Consider the following 23,377-nt stretch of genomic DNA (forward strand, 5'->3'; position numbering starts at 1 on the left):
ACAATTTAACAGCATAAAGGCAAAAAAAAAAATCACAACACACACACACACACACACACACACACACACACACACACACACACACACACACACACACACACACACACACACACACACACACACACACACACACACACACACACACACACACACACACACACACACACACACACACACGACGGAGGACGATTGCTGTCACTCACAGATAACCTCCCTCAGGGCTTGTCTCTGCGATCTGAATGACAAGTCCACATACTAAAAGTGGCAAATGACAACCTAAAACTACGTCTATTAGCATTCAATGACTGGCATAGTGCTACTGTAGGTGGAAGCGTCGTACCCGTCACAATTCTGTGGGATGTTTGTGTTACCTGCTGGTCATCGGGGGTCCAGATACCACAGGTAATCTGGCTTTCCAGGTTGATCTCGGAGGACCAGTGTCTCTGTCCGCTGACTGATCCCACCAGTACAAAGCCATCACGGTAGGAAATAAGAGCCTGGGTGCCATCATGGGACCAGGTGAAGTCACTCACCTACAGGGCACCAGACACATTAGTTAAGGATGAAATGATGAGAACAAGATGCTAGCTTGATTATAAAAAAACAGCTAGTAGTTATCCAACAAATCCAACTTTTTATACAGCTACTGTTGTGTACACCATCAGCTGCTCTGATGTCATTTTAACGGTTATTTTCTAATGAAGAACTGAAAGAATTACTGGATTTACTAATATGTTGATCAGCAGAAAAGGAATTGGCCATTACTTTGATTATCAATTCATTTTCTAAGCTATTTTTAGGGCTGGACCCGAATATTCGTTCGGTGGGTTGGTATTCGATTTTAAAATTTGACATTCGAATATTCGTTTTTTATTTTGGTTTATTTATTTTCTGCATTTATCTCTCATTCACACTCCAGTCCAGTTGGTGGCGGTAATGCACATTTAAGTTGGTTTGCCAACCGCCAATAAACTACAAAGAAGAAGAAGAAGAAGAGACTGTCGGTGCACGATGACGCCCACTTTGAGCATTTAGCAAGCTGGGCAGAGAGGCTAGCGGCGATAAAAAGTGCGGAAATGGAAAACTGTTTCCCGTTTTTCCGTTGTGATTCGGCCAGAAACTTCAACATTGTGAGGCGAAGAGATCGTTTTGGAATATAAAGCTTGGATATTACATTTCCTTGTACTCTTGGGGATTTATGAAAATTAAGTTTTGGTCAAAATACCACTTTGTTGCTGACAGGACAACAGGTATGGATGCACTCTCGGCTGCGCAGATTACGGCTGAGTTGTTTTATTTTATTTTACTTTGTAACAGTTGTGTACATGGCTGTATATTTTGAAGATTTAATGCTTTAAAGTTATAAAAACGCTCATGAGTGGAAGTTTTATCGAGGTTACAGCGACGCCCCAGTCACAAAGTGTCTTGTTGACGGGAGAGTGATCCTTGAGAGGTTAAAAGTTTATTAATTCTGAACGCGTCTGGCCTGTCTATCTATATTGCACCAAATACGACACTGCACTCCCTTGTGAAGTCGTTTGGATGAAAGGTTCTCAAAATAATCAACATGCAAACAAACAGACAGACACATAGAGATTCCTGCCTTTATTAGAGATAATAATATGTTCAGCCCCCTCTCTCCGAAGCTTCGAATATTTGATGCTCATTACTACTGAAGCTTCGAAGCTCAAAAAATGGTATTCGGACCAGCCCTACTATTTTTCATTCAACATTCTCTAATTTCAATAGTGAAATTATTACTGATTGGCTGCCTTTCTTTGTCTTATGATAGTAAATTGATTATTTTTGGACTGTTGGTCAGATAAAACAAGGAATTTGAGGATGCCTTCCTGTGCTCTATTGAATTATAATGGGCATTTTTTCTAGAAAGTAAACAATGTAAAATGCAATATCTGTCCAGCAAGAATGAGGTGGTCTGGTCTTTATTATCAATGTTCAAGTGTTTTAGGTGCCCAAGTACTCTCACTAGCTGGACTCTAATAATGGCAAAGATAAGAATTTCAAAACACTTTGAGATTTAGATTTCTTTATTTAAAAAGGGACAACGCACATTAATCAACATGAGCAAAAAGTCCAAAAATGTAAATGTACCAGATTTAACCAAGCAGGCTAATTTTCATCTGCAGTCCCTAGCAGGTTGATGATAAGAGGAGCACGGCCTCTAGGAGCCACTAGCGAGGCATTTTCATGTGTCACTAGTCTTTCCCAGTATGACCAGCACTGTCAGAATACAACAGAATATGGTTTTAAAAATAAAAATATTAAAGCCCTCCTGCAGACTGTTAATACCGAAAGGGTATAATATATTATCAGTATAAATTAATACACTTGTATGAAATAAAACCTTAACCTCCGGGGGAAAAGAGCAGAGGCGCAATTAAAAACTGTATAGGCCATGTATTTAAAAAGGGAGAGACTATTGTTTATACTGTCATCTACTAACTAAATTGATCACAAAAGATAAAATGCCATCAGGATGTGTCAGACTCATCATAGCAGATGACAGTGATTGATGGATCAGGCGGGCCTACCCATCGTACATTGCTTGGCAGTGATTATTAAAATCAGCAAGTGCTAGGACAGGGAGTTTTTTTTTTTTTTTTCAGTTGGAAAATGTTGGAGGCAAATGGCTCAGTCAGTCACAACATGGTGGGCATGTGCAAGCAAGTGTTATCTTAACTCTCCGTACTGGTTAATGTGTTTATCCCTACTTTTTCTCCCATTACTATTTTATATTGTGCTTATACTTGCTATATGCACGCCATTACATTTTCATGAATACTAATTTTATTTCTGTACATGCTTTCCATATTCTGTCTCAGTGCGAAGTATATATGCGTTTTAATTATGGATTTAAATTATGTCCCATTTCTGTGTAATGTATTTTACCTGCGCTCCACGGTCATTGACCAGCTCAACGGACCAGCGGCCCTCATACTGGATCCAAACAAAGATCCCTCCATCTGTATCACAGGTAGCAAGTTTCTGGAAGGGCTCATTCCACCGCACCAAGACCACCTTGAAGACACAGAAAAAGAGGGGAGGAAAGGGACAAAAACTATTATTAGAAAGACTGTCCTGTGTCCTTATGATGGCCATTGTCTGTGCCCATGTCAGTGTTCTCTAGTAAGATAAGCATTTTCAGAGAGCTATGCAAATTAGCTAATTCCAGATTGTGTTGTGTGTGTAGTATGGCAAGCAAAGGATTTAGCAGTGGCCTTTCTGTGAAACGGCTTTGCCCCCTTAACTACAACAGATAATGTGAGATGACAACACAACATGATCAACAACACAATGCATTGTCAGACTGTCCTTGATCAAAACGCTGAGCTCTCGTCTGTACACTCACTGCAAGTCACTCTAAATTGGGGCGTCAGCTAAAACCCAGAAAGTAAAATCCAAGTTCCCACATTTCAATGAGCTAAATTTAGCAGCGAACCAGATGAAAATATATCACAAAGTGGGTTAACCTCATTTTGAAAAAGTCGCAAAAGGAGCTGCTTATATCCTGAATATTACAGACAATGAGATTCAATTATTGAATCTCCTATCAGACTGTTGTCTAACCATGCCACACTTCTCTTCAAACATGAGTGTTCCTCCTTGTTTGGGATTTTATAGTGTCAATAATGGATAGCCGATGTTGCGTATGTTTCAATGCACAGGTTATTACATGGATCATCATAAGCCTACATCATAAGCCTAAGGAATGAGTTGCAGAGGAATAAGGGGTTGATCACTGGCAGAGAGCAGTATCGATCAAAATGTTCATAATCTCTTTCTTTGTCAGTGTCACCCATCTCGAAGGCACCCATTACAATTTCCATCCAGCCTCCTCCTCTCACTGCGCGTCTATCTGTCTGGTCTTCTGTAGCATGACTCAGCCTATTCCCAGAGGAATAATCCTAAGCAGGGAGCAGCTCTGCTCTCGCTGAGTGAAGCACGTGGGCTGTACACGTTCAAACACACAACACAGGGCAGGTTTTAGTGGGGCTTACTCTCTGAGTGCACATCCAATAGATCAGTGGCTGAGAGTTGGATAACCCAGCCAGTCTTGTTCTTTTCCACCCCAAAACAACAACATCCCCCTCCTCACCCCGTACACCAAATACACAATCCAATCCAATATCCATGGTGCAGTGGAACAGGTGTAAATAACGATGTGTTCATACAACAATTGTATATTCCTCTGAGAAGAGAAAGTTACAGACAAGTTAAAGAAAACCAAAGTAAGCAATCATTCTCCCGTCATATAGATACAAAAATTCTTCGGCTGTATACTCTACAACATCTTCAACATTAAGCTGCTTAAGCTTCAGGGACAATGAACACTGAAGACACATAACCCAGTGAAGGCCAAGTGTTTAATGAGGGAGGCGATTGTTGAAACCATCATCTGTAACTATATTAATAACAAGTTAAGCTTAGCAGGTGCTTGATTGATTGATAACATCATTCTTTCGCTTCGCAGTCAAAACTCTAAGCAGCTGTAAAACAATCAACAGATTATGGAGCGTTTGTCCAAGTTCTACGGTAAGTTATATACTAGGCAATTTTTAGTGTCCATGAGTAATGCTCCTATAAATAAAGAAAATTTTAACATTTTCCAGTAGATGTTTCTATGCAATTGTCGAAAGTCGATGTAACTCCAGTTACAAATTACATTTATTCTGCAGGGTTTCCCAACAATTCCCTATTAGTCACTTTCTGTGTATTGTTAAATGTCTGAAGTGATAAAACACAGGGTTACCCTAGGCGAACTTAAAGTAACTCACAAAAACATGTTTATATGAATCCACCATGTGCAGCCCTCCAGTGTAATGAGTGAACAGTAGGAGTCATCACTCTCCTGGCTCTGCTCCCTCAGCAATAAGGTGTCCTGTGAGCCAGATTTACCATGTTTTAACTCCCACTCCCAGTGGTATAAATCCTAATGTTGCTCTATAGGTGTGTCTCAGCTGCCAAACCACAGGAAAGAGGACACAATGAGACCTGGCCTGTTGCAGGTCTGCAGCTAAGTTCTCTATGTCATTCTGACTGAGTTGACCATATTCACTGACCATTAAAAAAGGCCTGCCATCGATCATTCAGCAACAGCAGTCACCCGATGCAGCAAGGCTCAGTGGACGTAAAGCTGACAAGCTTCGGCAGTAGTATTGTCAAAGATAACAAATTTCCATGCTCAAGGATTTCATTGGGGGAATACAAATCTGTCTTGTTACTCCACTTGTGCACTGTCTGCAACCTCTGGTGTGCAAAATGAATTTTCCGGATGGTATTGTACAACCTAATTCAGCTCCAGCCAGTGTAGACATGAGACTTTACTTCTCTAAAAACAAAAAAGAAGAAATTAGCATAAGGTTTACACATACTGTGTTTTGCATTTGCAGCCTTGTGGAGGTGAGAAAATCTGTGTATGTCTGTGTAAATTTAGCTAAGTGTGTAGATTAGTGTGAGCTGGTCAGGCATCTTGCGAGGGGGACAGCTGAGCACCTCTCTGTTACGCAGCGATGTGGGAGCTCAGACGTCACATGGAGACAGACAGAATAAGAGTGGGAAGCCACTGGACAGCGAGGGGCCTAAGGAATCATGGGTAGAAAAGGCACAAGCACAAACGCAAACATATGCAGACTTAAAGAATCACTATGCACAAGGTAATTAGTGCCCATGAGCTCAAATACCCATTCAAAGTACTTTAGAACAAAATATAACACAATTTGACATTTAAAACATGCAGCACGACTGAAAAAGCCTAAAGCCAGATGTTGTCAAGCCAGGCAAACCAATACTTAGCAAGAGAAGAAGAGACTACAGGTTTACAATCCCTTTGGCCAGTGCACGGCCATTGACAACTTCTCTTTGGAAAGTTGGCACTGTCTTTATTCCTGCAGTGCCTTGCTGTTGCCATTGCAGCCCTGGCCTCTTGCTGGGACTTAGAGACTGGGAGCTGAGCTGACCCTAGCAACTTAACTGAGGAGACCAAATCAAATCAAGGGACAGCTTTGGGTTGCATTGGAGTCAGCAGAAGTGAGAGGACACTGTGACAGTGCAGTGTCACAGTGGTGCAGTCTGGAGCACATGGGTCCATGGCAACACTGGTCTCTGGCACCTTCTTTTCCTTTCTTTTTTGCAAAAAGGTTACAAATGAGTAGGCTGGAGTGGTAGAATAGGACCTCAATGTCTTCAAGTTCAAGTATAGCTGAAGATTGTTTTGTCACATTTTTACAAATCCATTGTGTTGTTTTTTTTGCTCACATCTATACATGCACATACCTAAATGACACTACACACTGCAAGATGTAAGTTAGCTACACATGCATTTTTCAAGGGTTTATATCCTAAATAAGATAGAAAAAGTCAATGGGCCCTATCTTGCACTCTGCGCAATTGCCTTTGTACACCGACGCATGTATCATTCCTATTTTGCACCCAACGCACAGCAGACTTTTCCCTCCACAGACGCGCGTCGATAAATTAGGGAATGAATTTGCGCTCCCGGGGGCGGTTCAGCGAAAAGAGTAGCTGTGTTCAGGCGCAAATGTTCCCTGGTGCCATTTTGCAGTTTCAGAAAACAATTCCGCCACTGACCAGGAAAAACCTGGTCTAAAGTCAGTGGCGCTAGTCTGAAGTCAGTAGCGCGTTATTCAGATGCTATTTTAGGGGCGGATGCTTGGCCATAATGTAGCGTGTGCACAACGCGCATACACCTTGCTTCTCTCATCTACACGGACGCAGCAGTTCCCATTTTTGCAAACCATACATAATTACAAGGAAAAATATTACTGAAAATGCGCTTCAGGTGTTTGGATAGATCAGGAGGCACTTTACAGTACAGTCCTCAAAAAGTCGCAGCATTCTTTGTGGCTTGTTGTGTTTTACACAACATTTCCATGAAGCATGGATGTGTTGACATAGATGAGGAAATATTAGAGGACTTAAGGAGACGCGATGTTGAACTACAGCGGAATTGGACACTCCGTCGGGATCTGGTCCGGGAGTGGCAATGCGCGATGCGTTCCTGGTGGACCGGGTAGACGGACATGGAGTGGGGGGAGGAGGAAGGGGCCCAACAGGTGCAGGTGGTGCGTTTGGAGGCCCACGCTCCATGGCTACAGCAATCCTCTCCAGAATTGAGGAGATGCGCCCGAGAGGCCGCAGCAACATCGCCACCCGGTCAATATGGGCATTTATTACTTTGCCGCATCCTGGACAGCTTCCGCAGGCGTGCGCAGGCAAATCCACCGTTATAATAGAATTCCGCCATGGAACAAGCGCACCTGCTCTTAAAGGGAATGTGAGATGACGCTCCGATTGGTTTATTGCACGTTATGCCCGAAACCACACCTAGCTACTTCAGACCAACCCATTTTAGATTTGAGAGATCCGCCCCCAAAGCTACTTGCGTTTCACGTTTGATACTTACGTTTCAGATCGTTAAAATAGGGCCCATAGTTACACAAATACAAAAAAACTAGTTCAGTTCAGTCTTTTTTGTCCCACATGGGAAATTTGGATTGCAGCACGGCAATAATAGACACATCAAACAAACTTATCAATCAGTAAAACAGAATAAAAAACAATATAAATTAGAACATGTAATGGCAGTTATAAAAAAAGAATCATTTGAAAGTCAAGACCACCTGGCAGAGAGTCAAAGCTGATAGTTTGAGCATGCGAGAAAGAAAGACTCTACCCTTCCCCTCCACAACCGCCTTTACCCTCTCCTCCGATTCTGGGTCTGACAGGATATTAAATCAGACGCAAAACTCAATTAAAGAGAAGCGCTGCGTTGATATAAAAGCAAGTAAGACAGAATGGGCGAAGTAGGGCCAGAGTGATTTGCAGAGTGACAGAAAGGTTAATGGGACGGGACCTTCAGGGGACGTAGAATCTGCAATGTTTACGAGTGATAAAACCTTCGATATCAATATCTGATAATAGCATTTACATTGCTTATTACTGGGTGGAGGAAAGTAGCTGCAGGCAAACTGTGTACTCTGGGTGTTGGTAAGGTAGACACACTGACTTGTTTGTGCAGTTAAATGTTTGAACAACAGCGTTTTTAAAAAATCTTGTAATTTATTATTTTATGTATGCAGATCATTTGGTCATACTTCCTCCCTACACTGGTCTTTGACAGTTGTTGAGTACATGGCTGATATGACTAACTTTACATCAGACTTAATGTCAAAAAGATTAATAAAATGATAATTATATTCAGTTTACTGTATGTCCCTGCTCACATGGTAGCCACAAAGATGTTACTGATACTTAATTGGCTCTTTATATTAAATTTATGTTGTGATATGAAATGCAATAGGACATTGTGCGATAAGACATGACATGTATAAATAAATCCGTAGCATCACAAGACAATAACTTTTCTACAGTTCACCATGTTGTATTTAATAGTTTTTTTCATTCGTGAGATGTTTTTCTGGACTGTATTCATTTATAAAAATGTCAAAGCAATGGGTTGAGCTGAATCAAACTGACAAGTAGAGAAATGTGTCAGTTTGTGTTAGGCAAATACGGAACCTATCTGAAACATAAACAAAAAACAAAGTAGCAAACAAAAGGACATAAGAAGAGCAGTCTGATGCTTACATTTTCACAACTCTAAAACAAAGTGAACTCAAGTTTGCAGATATGTCCATCTGATCCCTGACTACAAACAACGCTCATAGCAAAGAGCACCTGCAGTGTACAGACCACACTATCCCTCTTGGAAGATTTCTAGTGAGCATACAAGTACACCTGGATCTGAGGAAGCAGCCAAGCCTGAGTATTATGCAACATGTCCTCTCCAAAGATGGATTAGCACACTAAGGCCATTTCCAATAAGCACATTTGGTGAGACCATTTTAATGCAGTGAATGGGTCGTGTACTCTTCAATCCCGAGCAGGGCTTTTAATGTCAAAAGGCCAGACAAGGAAAGAGCAGAAGATAGTGCTCTGAAGGAAGATGTGTAAAGGCATGACAGTGACCAGGACAGGGTAGGAGGATGGAGAGCTGTGGTGCAGAAATAGGAACTAATTAGATAATATAACAAGACCAAGGTACACGGAAAAGTGTCAGTACAGAGGTGGTGATGGGCCGAGGTGAGTGACACTAAGGAAAAATCGGAGGCAGAAATGCAGCCCAGTCCATAAAAGTGATGACTTTACTCTGACTTTCCTCAGCTTGTATAGCAGGGACATTTATGCGGCATTCTGCCCGTCTTGCAATCCATTATTATGGTCCCCATTAAAGGAACACACCGACTTATTGGGAATTTAGCTTATTCACCGTAATCCCCAGAGTAAGACAAGTCGATACATACCCTTCTCATCTCCGTGCGTGCTATAAAGCTGTCTGACGGCTCCAGCGGCATCAGCCCATAACCGAACAGGCAGGTGAATGGTTCCAGTAATCCTACTGCTCCGAATAAGTGACAAAATAATTTGTTAATAATTTGTAATTTGTTGAGTCACAGCGTGTACAAAAAACAACGTAACATGAGACACAGCCATCTTCTAACCGTAAACAAACCGGGAACTATATTCTTAGACGGAAGAATATAGTACTTGGGCGGAGTGATATGCTCGCAGCAAGCCTGTCTGAGAATATAGTTCCTGGTTTGTTTACGGATAGAAGATGGCTGTGTCTCATGTTACGTTGTTTTTTGTACACGCTGTGACTCTACAAATCACAACATGTAAACCGGAACATGTTGGCGTTATTTTGTCACTTTTGTCACAATTCGGAGCAGTAGGCTAGTTGGAACCAGTTACCTGCAGGATCTGTGCTAGGCTAAGCTAATGCTGGAGCCGTCAGACAGCGTTACAGCACGCACGGAGATGAGAAGGGTATGTATTGACTTGTCTTACTCTGGGGTTACGGTGAATAAGCTAAATTCCCAATAAGTAGGCGTGTTCCTTTAAGTCTGAACAGACAAGTTAGTTGTACTGCACCACAGAAGTCATCTAGTATGCTTTTCCTCCTCTCTTCTGCCATTTAGAAGAACTGCAAAGGTCCCAGGTCAGTGCTGGTTCTTGCACAGGCCATCTACCAGAGATATCACTGATTTATTTATGAGGCTTGCCAGGAAACAACTTTAAAATGCATGAAAACATCACAAGTGAAAAATGAAAGGCAGAGAGGAAAACCTAGTGGTGGGGTTCAGCTAAGACAGTGGTTAATTCCCTCTGATCTATCATGATGAGCAGTATTAGGAAAAGAGAGTACAGACCCCATGAAGTATGAAAGTCAAACATTTTCAGAGGACAACAGCACAACAAAACATGAGCTGAGGTATACATGAGCTGATGAACGGTCTCTTTTGGATTAGCGCCTTAGACAATTAGTCCTTTTTTGTCTGAGTAAAGAGCCTGGATCTGGCCTCAAAGGGAAAACCAACAGGTGGGACTCCTGTCTTTGGGCAATATTATACCCATAAGACTCATGGGAGTGGTAGCGAGGTGTGTATGAACACGTGTTTTTAACTACCATGTATGTACAACTGTTTCAGCAGTCACACAAAACTTTAAATCCATCACTAAAAAGGGGTTTTAGTCACAACACTACATAAACACAATTACATTGTGCCAAGGACATTAAAAGGATGCATATTTTGAGCAACATCCTGCCTCGAGATCATCTCTTAATGTTCTACTTTCTCTCCCAGCGTACATGCTGAAGAAATTGGAGTTGCACTTTACTTTCTAACCGAAAACAACTACTACCTACTGTAACAAAGATACACCTAATGGGCCATGATGTTGCAGCACTAAGGAGGCTTTAAATCTTCAAAATAACCACCAATATATTAAGATTTTATAATTATAAAAACTTAAATAATGAGTTAAAGAATAACAAAACTATTAAAACTAATAGAATGAAACCACCGGACTACAGCACACTGAATCTACAATGGAACAGTATTGGAGCAGCGGATATTTTCACTCTGGACAACGTCAGGAGAATCAGGTGCGGATATTGTCCGGAGTTTCCCTTTCACACATGTAGCACACAACAGGAGATGTGTCAGACACGTTCTCACTTACTGGAAATACTCCGTTTGGTTTAGACGAGGTGTGGTGCCTGGGTAAAGCATACAGGAGACAGGACATGACATGGATTACCGCAGTTTGTATTTTGATCATAAAGAACAGAGTCTCTTGTCGTTCCTTGAATCCGTTTGAAGATTTCAACATTGGTCCTTACTGACAGAAGTTCCCGAACCTCGTTGGCTTTCCTGTTAGACATTTTCGTTGCCGTCTTTGTGTAAATTCCGGTTTCACGAGCCGCATAATAGAAACGTCAGCACGCCCACTTGCTCGCCGTGAATACTCCCCACAATGAGAACCTCTATTCACAAATGGGCTCAACTGGAGATTACACGGTCTTTGTACTAGGGAGCTGGCCGGGTAAACTCTGTTTGAGGTCCAATCCAACTGTTTCGGACATTTGTGTTCTCACATACAGCTCTGCCGGGTAATGTCTAGATAATATCAGGTTTCAGAGTGCATTTGTGAAAGGACCTGTAGTAAAGCATGTATGTACAATTATACCGTAAGACAAATAGCAAAGCTAGAAGTTGATGAGATTCTGACAGACAATTTACCCAAACCCTGTTTTGGGGCCAACATTTCAAGCCTGTCTCGGATGTTCATCTCTCATGGAGAATGAATGGACTCCTAGTGACTATCTGCTCAGTCTGTTAAGCATTTGAGTGCACTGTAATGGAATAAAAAGCACTGGATTGTCAAGAGGCGTTGATCTATTCCGATGCCTGTCCCAGAGGAATTACGCTGCAGCATCAGAATAGTGACATTAAAAGACGCAAAACTTTTAGTTTTCATCTATTTTCAATTTTATTTTAAGTGTAGTGTAACTGACACGCCTGCTGCTAAAAGGTCAGTAGCTCTGTTTAGAAAATTATATAAAAAAAATAGTATTAAGACAATCAGGGCCACATTTTCTTTCAATACAACGTTTTTGTCTGGTTGATTTATTTTTAGTCTAAAAAGAAAGTTTACTCAAACAGACTTTAACTGTTGTTTTGTGATGTAAAACAAAGTTGTGCGATAGCTATAATGTGAAAAACTCCTATAGAACAAAAGAGAGTTCACATCAATCCAATCAACCAAATCATTTTGAAACAAAAACCAAAAAATTTGCCATGGTAAATAAATCATTGACAAGACTAGTGCTGAAATGCTGAAATGATTAGTCGATTAATTGATAAACAGAAAACTAATCAGCAACTATTTCAAATAAAAATGCCAAACATTCACTGGTAGTCACAAACTACTCCAATGTACCAATTTGCTTTTCTCTGTTTTACATTATTGTAAACTAAATATTGGGGGGGTTTTGGACTGCTGGTCAAAAAAAAGCAATTTGAAGAATTGGGTTCTGAGACATTGTGACGAGCATTCCAAAGATTAAACAAATGACTAAGCAATAAATCGAAGAAATGAAAATAATCATTAGTTACAGCCATAGATAAGACCAATATTTCTTAACTCAAGTAACAATACAAAATCTAATAGGCTCACATCTATAATAATAAGGAAAGAGAACTAAGGGTGGACAAGGAGTATAATAGTACTAAGCATGCACACAAAAACACATCACAATTTTGTTTAGAGATTTCTGACAGTGTACTTCTAGTTGATATGGAGTATAACAACAATATCATTCTGACTTGACAGTCTAATATGGGTCTGAGCATTTCTGCTACACAACCAAGCTCCATGAAAAACACAAAACATTGAATACAAAGTAGTTTTCTACTGACACCCACTGTGAAAAGATGGCTGTGGGAGAGAACAAAAAGGTGCATGGCCCCACACACCTTGCTCCCTTTGAAGCGGTTACCTTGTTATCATCTTTCACCCTGGCTGAAGGGGAATAGACACATAGGAGAACTAACCTTCATCAGAGATGTACTACAGACCTTGGACCTGCAAAACATTTTCATTATCTGAAAGAGCTCATGAGAGCCTACAAAATAAGTGCTCCAGCAGAACAACAGCTGAGCTTCACCACAACACAAGATGCTTTTATCCAAAGTATCTTTTTTTTTTTTTTTTAATCATCGGTGTACTCAAGTGTAAATCAAACCCTTTATCCAGAGAGAGAGAGGCAGTGCAACACTCTACAGGAATACAGTCCTCTACCCGTCTGTCCTCTTCTTAACAGATGTCTGACAGCTTAAGATCTGCCCAGTACTTTACTACATTGCCTGTATTGGGCAGAGTCCAAAAGACACATCCATTCCGACGCTCGCTTACATTAGAATGATCACAGGACACTCGGGTCTGATACATCAACAGGAATAATGGCCAAACTTAAGGATGCTGGCATGAGTATTGATCTTGGCAGGACTGGACTCCTACAGGATGAGTTCATGTTGCATTTTTGTTTGTGTAGTCATTCATAACATGACTTGGGCTAATTTACGTGAAAGGACACTCGTCACCAACGACTAGAAGTGTTCAATGACAGTGCTGACGTTTAAAGGACAGGGTTGTCAGGGGACGTGACTGCTGAGCATGCAGCTTTCGAAGACAAGGAAAGGTTACCCAAATGCATCGACGTAGCTCTTTAAAAACTACATTTAAAAAATGAAATAATCTTGGCTTGAGGAGAGGTTTTGCTAAAAACATATTTTAATACCTAGAGAGGACTGGACAGTGGACACTATATACCAAGATCTGGGGGTCATTTTCCTTGGTTTTGGACTGTATAGTGCTTTCTCTCCTCTGGGATATAAAATGATGTGGGCGAGTGAACAGATCGGTCATAACTTGACAATTCATTAGGCAGTGTGATTTCCACCACTGTCAGAAACCCAAAATTATGCATAGGGTGGACGAGTGATGGATTCCGTATTTCCCAAAGCATTTATTTATTGCTTTATATGAAATCTAGAGTGGACGTGGAAAGGACATTACTACTTTCATTACTGGTGCTGGGATGAGGTCAGAGGGCAGTGGGGAGATTTGCATTATTTATCTCAACACCATTATAGTAAAGTCAGAGACACAGCTGTATGGGGTGATTTAGGGAAGCAGCTGAATGGTGCCATTTCTGACTTTGAGAACGCACCAACAGCAAGGTGCAGACCAGTGTGAGCTTCAATGCAAGTCCATAAAATTAAAACATCTCTCCTCCAGTACACCATGCTTTACCTATCAAACGAGATGATGATAATAATGAAGGCAAGACAGTCAAAAACATTTGATGAATAAAGCATGGTGTATTAAAGAGCAGCTGTGCTATGTGTTTTAATTGTGATGGACAGCTGTTGCATTTGCAACACCAAATTGGGATTTAGTTAAAATGCAACAAACACCAATATCATACAACTTCCATGATACTGGTAACTTTAATACATAAAATGTATGTGTCATAATGAATTGTTATCTGCCCAACGGATGGATGAAGTCAAATTCACAAATGAAAAAAGTGGGTTGGAGTTATGTAGGTTTGTCCTCCTCCATACCGCATGCACCAAAACAATAAAAGGGAAATGTCAGTATTTGGACCGAATTCAAGTGGGCAGAGTTAAATGACATTTCTGTTGCTCTTCAGTCACTCTCTGTAGGATAACCCCCTCCCCCCCCCCCCCCCCTTACCCCCCCCCCCCCCCCCCCCCCCCCCACCACCCCCCCCCACCAAAAAAAAAACCCCCCCCCCCCCCCCCCCCCCCCCCTCCCCCCCCCGAATTTCCTTTAAAAAAATTTTTAAAAAAAAATAAAACAATAAAAAAAAAAAAAAATTTTATAAAAAATCATTATACTCTAGCATGATCTTTCCAATGAAAAAATAAATGGCCCGAGTACACTACTGGTGGGAAACCTTGGAGGGTAGAACTATGGTGAGAGATAAGAGCAATGCCACAGGGTGGAGCACGGAAATGTTTTGACTAGGAGCAGCAGGGAGCTCTTATGCAGGGGTGTCAAACCATGAGAGTATGGAGGTCTTACTTCCATCCAAACACTACAAAAGTTGATTTCACCGATTACACCACCGTTCTAGTTAAAAAAAAAGTGAAATCACATGCTGTAGAAAGACTTAGGCCTAAAACTCTGAGCGTGCCATGGCACAAGGTCAGACACCCTTCAACTAAAGTGAACCCTCTTTGTGCTAAACTATATACTTGCAACCTGCCCTAAATAAGTAAGACTAGCAGCTTCAAGGACATCGTTCTGCACCTGACCCTGCAGCTGGGTAAAGAAAAAAGTCACATGAAATCTGCTCTACTCTTAAATCATATTTATGGGAGCCCAGAGTGCTACTTATGAAAAGATAATATTTTGCAGTCATTTGCATTCCCCTGCATCGCAGGTGTATGGAATTGAGGTTTGAGCAGCCAGTTTGAAGGGAAACAATAATCTAGTTATTAATACCAAGTCCTCTACCTCTGTATTATTAATAAGCTTTTAAATATACTGTTATTTCTTTAATCGAACAAATGTATAAAAAAATCTGCTTTTTCTTAATTCATATTTCTAAACTACTTTTGGAGAGTCATGATTAATAGAGTAGCCTACACTTATAACACACTTGGGAGAATATTCAATGTGATGATTTTGAAAAAAGGTTTCTTGTAAACAATATATAATATATATATATATATATATATATATATATATATATATATATATATATATATATTTTTTAAAGAATGCTTTTAAAGAAAAGCATTCTTTAGAAATGTTGGCCCATATTGATAGGATAGCATCTCGCAGTTGATGGAGATTTGTGGGATGCACATCCAGGGCACGAAGCTCCCGTTCCACCACATCCCAAAGATGCTCTATTGGGTTGAGATCTGGTGACTGTGGGGGCCTTTTAGTACGGTGAACTCATTGTCATGTTCAAGAAACCAATTTGAAATGATTCGAGCTTTGTGACATGGTGCATTAACCTGCTGGAAGTAGCCATCAGAGGATGGGTACATGGTGGTCATAAAGGGATGGACATGGTCAGAAACAATGCTCAGGTAGGCTGTGGCATTTAAACGATGCCCAATTGGTACTAAGGGGCCTAAAGTGTGCCAAGAAAACTTCCCCCATCACACCATTACACCACCACCACCACCACCAGCCTGCCCAGTGGTAACAAGGCATAACGGATCCATGTTCTCATTCTGTTTACGCCAAATTCTGACTCTACCATCTGAATGTCTCAACAGAAATCTTCAACTGTCCAATTTTGGTGAGCTCGTTCAAATTGTAGCCTTATTTTCCTATTTTTAGTGGAGATGAGTGGTACCCGGTATATATAAGATTTAAAAATTTTTTATCCGAGGTGCAGTCAGAATAGATGTGTTTTTAGCCTTCGGCGGAAGATGCGCAGGGTTTCAGCCGTCCTGATTCTCATTCCACCAATAATAAATAAACAATAAATAGTCAGGATGCCACATTGCAACTTCTACAATGATTTTTACTCAGATTAGTCGTTTGTTCTTTAACTTATCAACACAAATATTAGTATTTTTAATTGAGTAGGAATTACCCAATGTGCGTTTTATCCACGAAACTCCTCTTACCTCGCTGTTGTGTCCTCTGAGGTTGAAGTTTACTCTCTGTGGGGTGGGCCGGTCCCGTCTGCAGTGGCTGGACGTGAACGTGACCCCGACAACTCCTCGACCGTTCCCGGTAGCGAGCCAGCCCTCCTCGTAGTAGCGCTTTCTGCACACCGGCTTCTCCTTCTCGCTCTTGGGCACCCGGCCCTTCCAGGACAGACACAGGATGTTGGAGTCGCTGCAGAGGACCGGGCCATGCTCTACGGCGGCGAACATCTCTGCAGCTCTCTACACCCCCGTGGATAAAAAAAAAATACCCAGAGGGAGGTAGGGGGTTCTTCGGAGGGGTTGGTACTGTTATGAGCGCCTCTCCTCCACTGAGGTTACTGGTTCGGTGTCGGATGTGAGACCGCGACAACGGTGCATAGTATTTGCCCTTTCCCTAGGCTATCTCTGTGATTTGCAATACTGATTATTAAAAGGTGATCAGTGAACACTTCCCCAAAAGTACAAATGGGGTCACAAAACTGCGGACTTTAGCGATGCTGGATTGAAGAGCCGAATGGGCTACATACATAACAAAAGGCACTCATTAAAGTCATTGTGATGCATTTGATCAGTGACCTGCCTTGTTGATGATGTTTCAATGACAAGGCAACAGATGAGAGTACCGGAAGATTATTTAGAAATCCACTGTGGCAGATGATTCTAGACTCCGGTCTGCTGATCCAAAAAAAAAAAGAAAGCTATATCTTGTAAACTTGTCAATAGGCGATGCATCCATTCCACTCAACACGTCCCAGTGCTTCCAGTTGAGGTTTGTAACATTTCTGTCCAGTTCAGTGTGTCATTTCAGGGCTCCGTGTCCTCCTCATACGACCCCGGCCGTGTGTGTGTGAGAGGAGGAGCAGGGACTCCATCAGCTGTCAGCCTGCAGGAGAGCTGCTTCTCCCGGTAACGTCATCACGTCAGCCAATCTGCCTTTTCAACCAGCCTTAGGGATCCCATTGAGGACTGGCTGTATAATACAATAAGAGGATGTCATTATCATACATAAATTGTCGCTACCGATTAATATATATTTGCAAAAAAAACGAAACCCCAAATGATGCATAGGGTAGACGAGTGATGGATTTCTCATTTCCCAAAGCATTTATTTATTGATTATTAAATCTAGAGTGGAAGTGTAGAGGACATTACTACTTTCATTACTGGTGCTGGGAAGAGGTCAGAGTGGGGAAATGTGCATTTCTCTCCCAGTTGCATCTGTGTCTAATGTGAAAAGCATCTTGATAGATGCAAAAAATATTTATCTCACAGTTACAGTAAAGTCAGAGACACAAAGCTGTATGGGGGGATTTCTAACTTTGAGAACGCACAAACAGCGAGGTGCAGACCAGTGTGAGTTTGAGTGCAAGTCCGTAAAATGAAAACATATTTTCTCCAGTACACCATGCCTTACACATCAAACATGATGATGATGATGATGATGATGATGATGATGAAGGCAAGGCAGTCAAGAACATTTGGTGAATAAAGCATGATGTACTGAAGAGGAGCTGTGCAATGGGTTTTCATTTGTTTGTTTGAATCGTTTTATGAAGCGGACACGAGGACAGTGTCAGGGTACAACCAGTGTAAAAGTGCTGGAAGCACTCACCTGCCGCCCACAGCCGGAAATTTAAATATTAATGTGCAAGCCTAAAATTACCCCACACTTACTGTTACTTATTATCTCTAACTGAGCAATCACTTTAGTTCGAGGACTATCCTGCTCAGCGGAAGGATATTTAACTAACTGCTAAATTATTTAGACGAACCATGTATAATTTTAGCTCCCGTTTTATTAGGCTTTACTACACTGATGTACCAAAGCAGCCTCTCACAGCGAAACTGTTATATAAACAGTAAAAGAGGAAAACAACTAAACAATGTCATAAAGTGTTTCTCAAATAGGGGTACGCATACTGCTATGGGTACTTTAGAGTACTGCAGAGGGTACGAGAGATATTTGTTTAGTTAATTTAAAAATATCAGTCATGCATAATTCCTAAAATAATGATACTATAATAATGCATTAATTTGGTGAATGATTCTAAACATTTGAAATAGCATTTAAATGTTTTTTTTCAGTTACAAGGTTATTGTTTAATAAATCAGATACTGATGGTGCAGTGCTGTAATGTCTTTATATAGGCTTTATTTTTTCTACCAAAAATGTTTTGCCCTGGTAAAGTGGTACATGGCTGAAAAATTATTTCAAAGGGAGTAGCCTAGATTATAGAAAAATGTTTTGAGAACCAATGTGATAAATTACCAGGTAGAAAACAAAATTAGACAGTGACAATTATAAAAGAAATCCAACGAGGTCCGACAGACAGACAGACAGACAGACAGACAAGACCAGTGGGCACTAACGGATGCTGTTGACTGTCATCGGACAATAAAATGACATCCGATGCACAACTGGTGTACAAGAATATAATCTACATTTGGATTAAGTCAATTATCATAATGAGAAAAAATAGTGTCCACATCAATTCCACAAAGACTAAATTATAGACAGATGACGGCATAAGAGCATCCCATTCAACCTAACGTTACCTCCAGCAACAAAAAAAATACAGTATAATATGCCAGTTTGTTGTACCGTTAATGTAAAGAAAGACCCAGTGATACTAACGTGACTAACTGACACTCAAATACTGCTGAAGCCCGTCAAATGATGGTAAAATAGCCAAACACCCATCACCGTGCTACAGCTAGCTGGATCCTGGATGTTGGATCGAGACAGAGAGCTGGGTGGGCTCCACGGATCAAAACATGTCAGCAGCGGGGTGCAGTAAAGCTAGCTAATCTAGCTAACAGAGATGCTAACGTTGGCTGCCTATGTTGTTCCCTCCACAAAGAGCAGCCCGTGATGGTTAAACGGCTAACAGACCAGCTAGCTGAACCTGAGCCATCATCAGCGGAGACTGGCTTCGTACATTCGCCGCTGGCACTCGTCGCTAACAGGCTATGGCTAGCACATTAGCCCCTTGTTTATTCTAACGTTTATTTCCATCATATTAGCACGTAGCTGTTCATAATGTTCATGGGTCAGCGGCGTAGTGGATAAAGTGGGAAAATAATATCAGACCTGTCGTCAACAAAGCCGGAGAAGCATCTATGGCCAGTGAAGTGCTTACCTCTGCGCTGTACTGCTGCTGCTTGATCCTCTGCCTGCAGCTTGCTGCCGTACACTGGCAGGGCCCGATACAGTGTCACGTGACAGGCACGTGAAGACCAATTAAATTATCACAGTTCAATAACTGAAGTGTTTTATCTATAATTTCATCTTCTCGCAAATGAGGAAAAGCTAAGCCCATATCAGCAAATGTGATACAAAAAAAGATCCCGTAAGTCAATACAATGAGTACGTTTCTTAAAAATAATATCTCAAAAATAATGAGTTAGTATCTCAAAATAGTAAGTTAGTATCTCAAAATAATGAGTTAGTATCTGAAAAATAATTAGATAACCTCTCAAAATAGTGAGCCAGTATCTCATGATGGACTTTCTTTAATAGAAGAAGCATAACTGCATTTGTGCCGTTTGGAATGGGGAATGACACTTTTAAAGACTGTGATATGTGTATATGTTATACATTGTTAACCTGCTTTTGATTTTTGGGAAGTACCATATCCCCACCAACACATTCTTAGAGCAACAAAACTGACTTCAATGTATTCGTAATGTAACTTGCAAGGCTATGAAAAACTGTATATCTCCCTAAAGAATAGCATACTTTTTTTGGTCTCTCCTTTTTCTAATATTTATTTGCTTTGATGTTTGCATTGGATAGCTTAGTTACCTGTTTTCTTCTTTCTATAACTTTTTTTTCAACATCAATAGTTTTTAGTGTTTTAACCAATGCCTGAATTGTCCTAGGGACCATGCTAATCTTCTCTGTATCATTCAAATTTTTCATATGTGCTGTCTGAAGCAAGCAGTAAGCGGAGCCTGATTTGACTACTAATCTCACAGTCGAATGTTGCAGTGTCTGAAAATGTGGTTATGACACAAATTATCATTTCATTCGATATGGAGGTGCTGAATATTAGATTTTTACATAGAATTGCTTGTTTTTTCCCAATATGGATTGGAGGACTTTTGTTGTCTCATGATATAGCCTATGTTGGTATAAATATCATCCTATTAATAATAATGGTAATAGTTATAACAAATAGAAGAAGGGTAGGCCTACTCATGTGAACAAAAATCAGAAGTGCCTGAAATGGGCCGGTACTCATTTCAGTCTTTCATATATGAAAATGTCATTATCCAGCTTCAAACAATTATTTGCCCTGAATTGTATAAAAGCCTACAATATCGATATCCAATATAGATATATTTAAAAATCTGTTTAGTAATGAAGGTGGTCCTCCTCGCTCATCCAGCTGTGTAATCTGGTTCCCAGTTTCCCACCATAGACTGTAACGTTAGGTTTCCAAAGCATCCAGTTGCCACAGTAGCAGTTTACACTCCAGTACACACGAGGGCAGCACTGACGAGTTAATTTGACTTTTGTCCTACCACCTTCATTGACATATATAAAAGACCACCTTCCCTCTCCAAAAACATGGCTGCTCCCATGGCTCTCAGACGAGAATTATTTTCTCTGGCAAGGAAAATCAGTGGAGTCTCACATTTGGTACAGTAACTAACATGTTTTTTTTTATTTGTACGACATCCGCGAACAATTAACTAACGTGACATTTGAGAAGTAATCAGGAAATCTCACAATTTGGTGACTGACAGCAGGTTGTTGCATGGTGGTTATACAGTAAATGTCATCTCTAAATGTCTACTAATGTAAGTTTATTTACAGACACCGAGAGCTTTGGGCGCCTGTTCAAGTCACAGGAAATGTAATATAATCAGGTAGGCTACAGTTTTCTTTCTCCGCTCGTTTTAAGTATTTTATTAATAACGGTAAACACCAGTGCACGTAGCAGCAGATTCATCACAACCTTTTGATAATTAAATCTACTTATTATCAATTAGGTTGTCAAATTGTGTAAGCAGCATTGCACATGTTGTTTATCATTAGTAAGTAAATAAGTAAATTTATATACAAAGAGCATACATCGATTTCATCTCTGTCCATCTTTTATTGGTAAAAGTTAAAGAAAATCAAACTCATAAGGGCTTTTAAAAATGAAAAATAAATAAAGACAAAATATGTAATTATAATATAATAGTAGTAATAAGAATGGTATGTAATGAAGGAGATTATTCCAGTTTGGCATTCAAAAGTGCTAAAGGATGCAACATAGGTATCTGTCTAACCTTTTGATTAGCAGAGTGTATGTGGCTATACTGATCCTAAAATCTGCTCTGAAACTAAAGGAAGGTAAAAAGAGTGTTGTGAGCTTTTGTTATGGTCCTGCTTTAGTCAACAATTTACTCAATGCAGCATGCACCAAGTTTAAATTTCCAACAGATATATTAAATGGACTAACACAGGATTGAGTGTGAAGCCAAGTCCTGTACAGTAAAGTTACAGAATCATTTATTTATTCACTGTTCTGTCCCTGCAGGTCCCATCTCCCATTGGCGTCCAGCACTTCCTTCCACACAGCAACATTGTTTTTATCAACACCTTCATCAGTAAGTTATCAGTACAATTTATTCATCTGAGCTTTTTTATTTTTTTTATTTTTATTTTTTTTAACAGCTCAATATTACAATAACACAAAAAAGTGAGTTGTCCACTCATGTGCATGTATCTTGTTTCCTGTTTACATTTGTTTCCTTGCAGATCACTGTAACAGAAGAGCCCGACACACTGTTTCAAAAGGTGTCACTGTTGGTCAAAGGCCATGACAGGGCCGTGTTGGACAGCTATGAGTTCTTTGCCACCATGGCAGCTAAAGAGCTGGGCATCAACATCAACAAAGTGTGAGTACTAAGCTGCCAGACAAGACCGTAGCAATGTTAGCCATACATTATAGCAAATCTTTCTCGAACATTATTTTGATATTTTTTCCTCTGCCACAGTCATGAACTTCCCAAGGACATGGAGAGGTTTACACTCCTGAAGTCAGTTCACATCTTTAAAAATCACAGGGTCCAGTATGAGATGAGGACACACTACCGGTGCATCGAGGTAATGAGCCTGAACAATTCAAGTTGTTGTTATTTAAGCCTCACAATGGTTTGTGATGATTCAGTTAGGAGCCTAAGATGTCTCTTCTCTGGTTTTGTAGCTGTCTCATATAACAGGTTGCACAGCGCAGGTTTACCTTGAATACATCCAGAGGAACCTCCCTGAAGGGGTAGCCATGGAGGTGACAAAGGTTAGTTACTGCAGAGCCAGTCCTACACCAGCAACAATTCCACCTAACTCAATATAAATATATATTATTTTTTTTCATTTGTTCATGTTATCAGACCGCCATGGAGAAGGTTCCAGATCACATCCTTGAACCCATGTGGGAGGACCACCCCATTGATGACAAGTCCAGCCAGTGAAGTCATTGATGAGCGACAGATGCTTATTGGATGCGTTTTCTTAGAGAATATGTTTGGTGAATGGGAAGACATGGAAAAACCGCAATAGTAACATATGTTTGTCATGGACTCGTGAACTGCTCATCACATAGATTTCAACATTATCATCGATGGAGCTGAACACACCACAGAAAAAAGGGCCAGCTGTACAACTTGCATTTATTATGTCCATGTGTAACAGTCTTCATTTACTATCAGTGTGTGTTTTCATTGTCTTTTCTGTGGCAAAACAGTGTGGAATTAAATATTATTCAGATTTTAATGACTAAGTCATCATT

At 40.5% G+C, this 23,377-nt stretch overlaps 2 protein-coding genes and 1 pseudogene across 4 annotated transcripts in view; 1 reads left to right on the top strand and 2 right to left on the bottom strand.

Moving 5' to 3' along the window:
• tulp4a (TUB like protein 4a) overlaps positions 1-19,823 on the bottom strand; it is a 36,482-nt gene extending 16,659 nt beyond the window's left edge. For 2 of the 3 annotated variants that reach the window (XM_039781667.1, XM_039781665.1), the window contains exons 1-4: positions 19,733-19,823; positions 16,569-17,562; positions 2,911-3,039; positions 372-533 (exon numbers count right to left, since the gene is read on the bottom strand). In XM_039781667.1, the coding sequence (XP_039637601.1) occupies positions 372-533; positions 2,911-3,039; positions 16,569-16,820 (543 nt within the window). In that variant the 5' untranslated portion in view covers positions 16,821-17,562; positions 19,733-19,823. Of the gene's footprint in view, positions 1-371; positions 534-2,910; positions 3,040-16,568; positions 17,563-19,683 lie in introns of all 3 variants that reach the window. The other variant, XM_039781666.1, reaches the window with a different exon arrangement.
• Positions 19,824-20,433: 610 nt separating this feature from the next.
• LOC120547348 lies at positions 20,434-20,532 on the bottom strand (annotated as a pseudogene).
• Positions 20,533-21,106: 574 nt separating this feature from the next.
• On the top strand, positions 21,107-23,361 carry mrps10 (mitochondrial ribosomal protein S10). The gene is made up of 7 exons (XM_039780900.1): positions 21,107-21,237; positions 21,415-21,467; positions 22,127-22,196; positions 22,348-22,487; positions 22,587-22,695; positions 22,796-22,885; positions 22,980-23,361. The coding sequence occupies exons 1-7, from the start codon at positions 21,166-21,168 to the stop codon at positions 23,058-23,060; spliced, it is 615 nt and encodes a 204-aa protein (XP_039636834.1). The 5' UTR covers positions 21,107-21,165; the 3' UTR covers positions 23,061-23,361.
• The last annotated feature ends 16 nt before the right edge of the window (positions 23,362-23,377 follow it).

Source organism: Perca fluviatilis, chromosome 18 (assembly GCF_010015445.1).
Source record: "Perca fluviatilis chromosome 18, GENO_Pfluv_1.0, whole genome shotgun sequence".
In the NCBI taxonomy this organism is placed as follows: domain Eukaryota; kingdom Metazoa; phylum Chordata; class Actinopteri; order Perciformes; family Percidae; genus Perca; species Perca fluviatilis.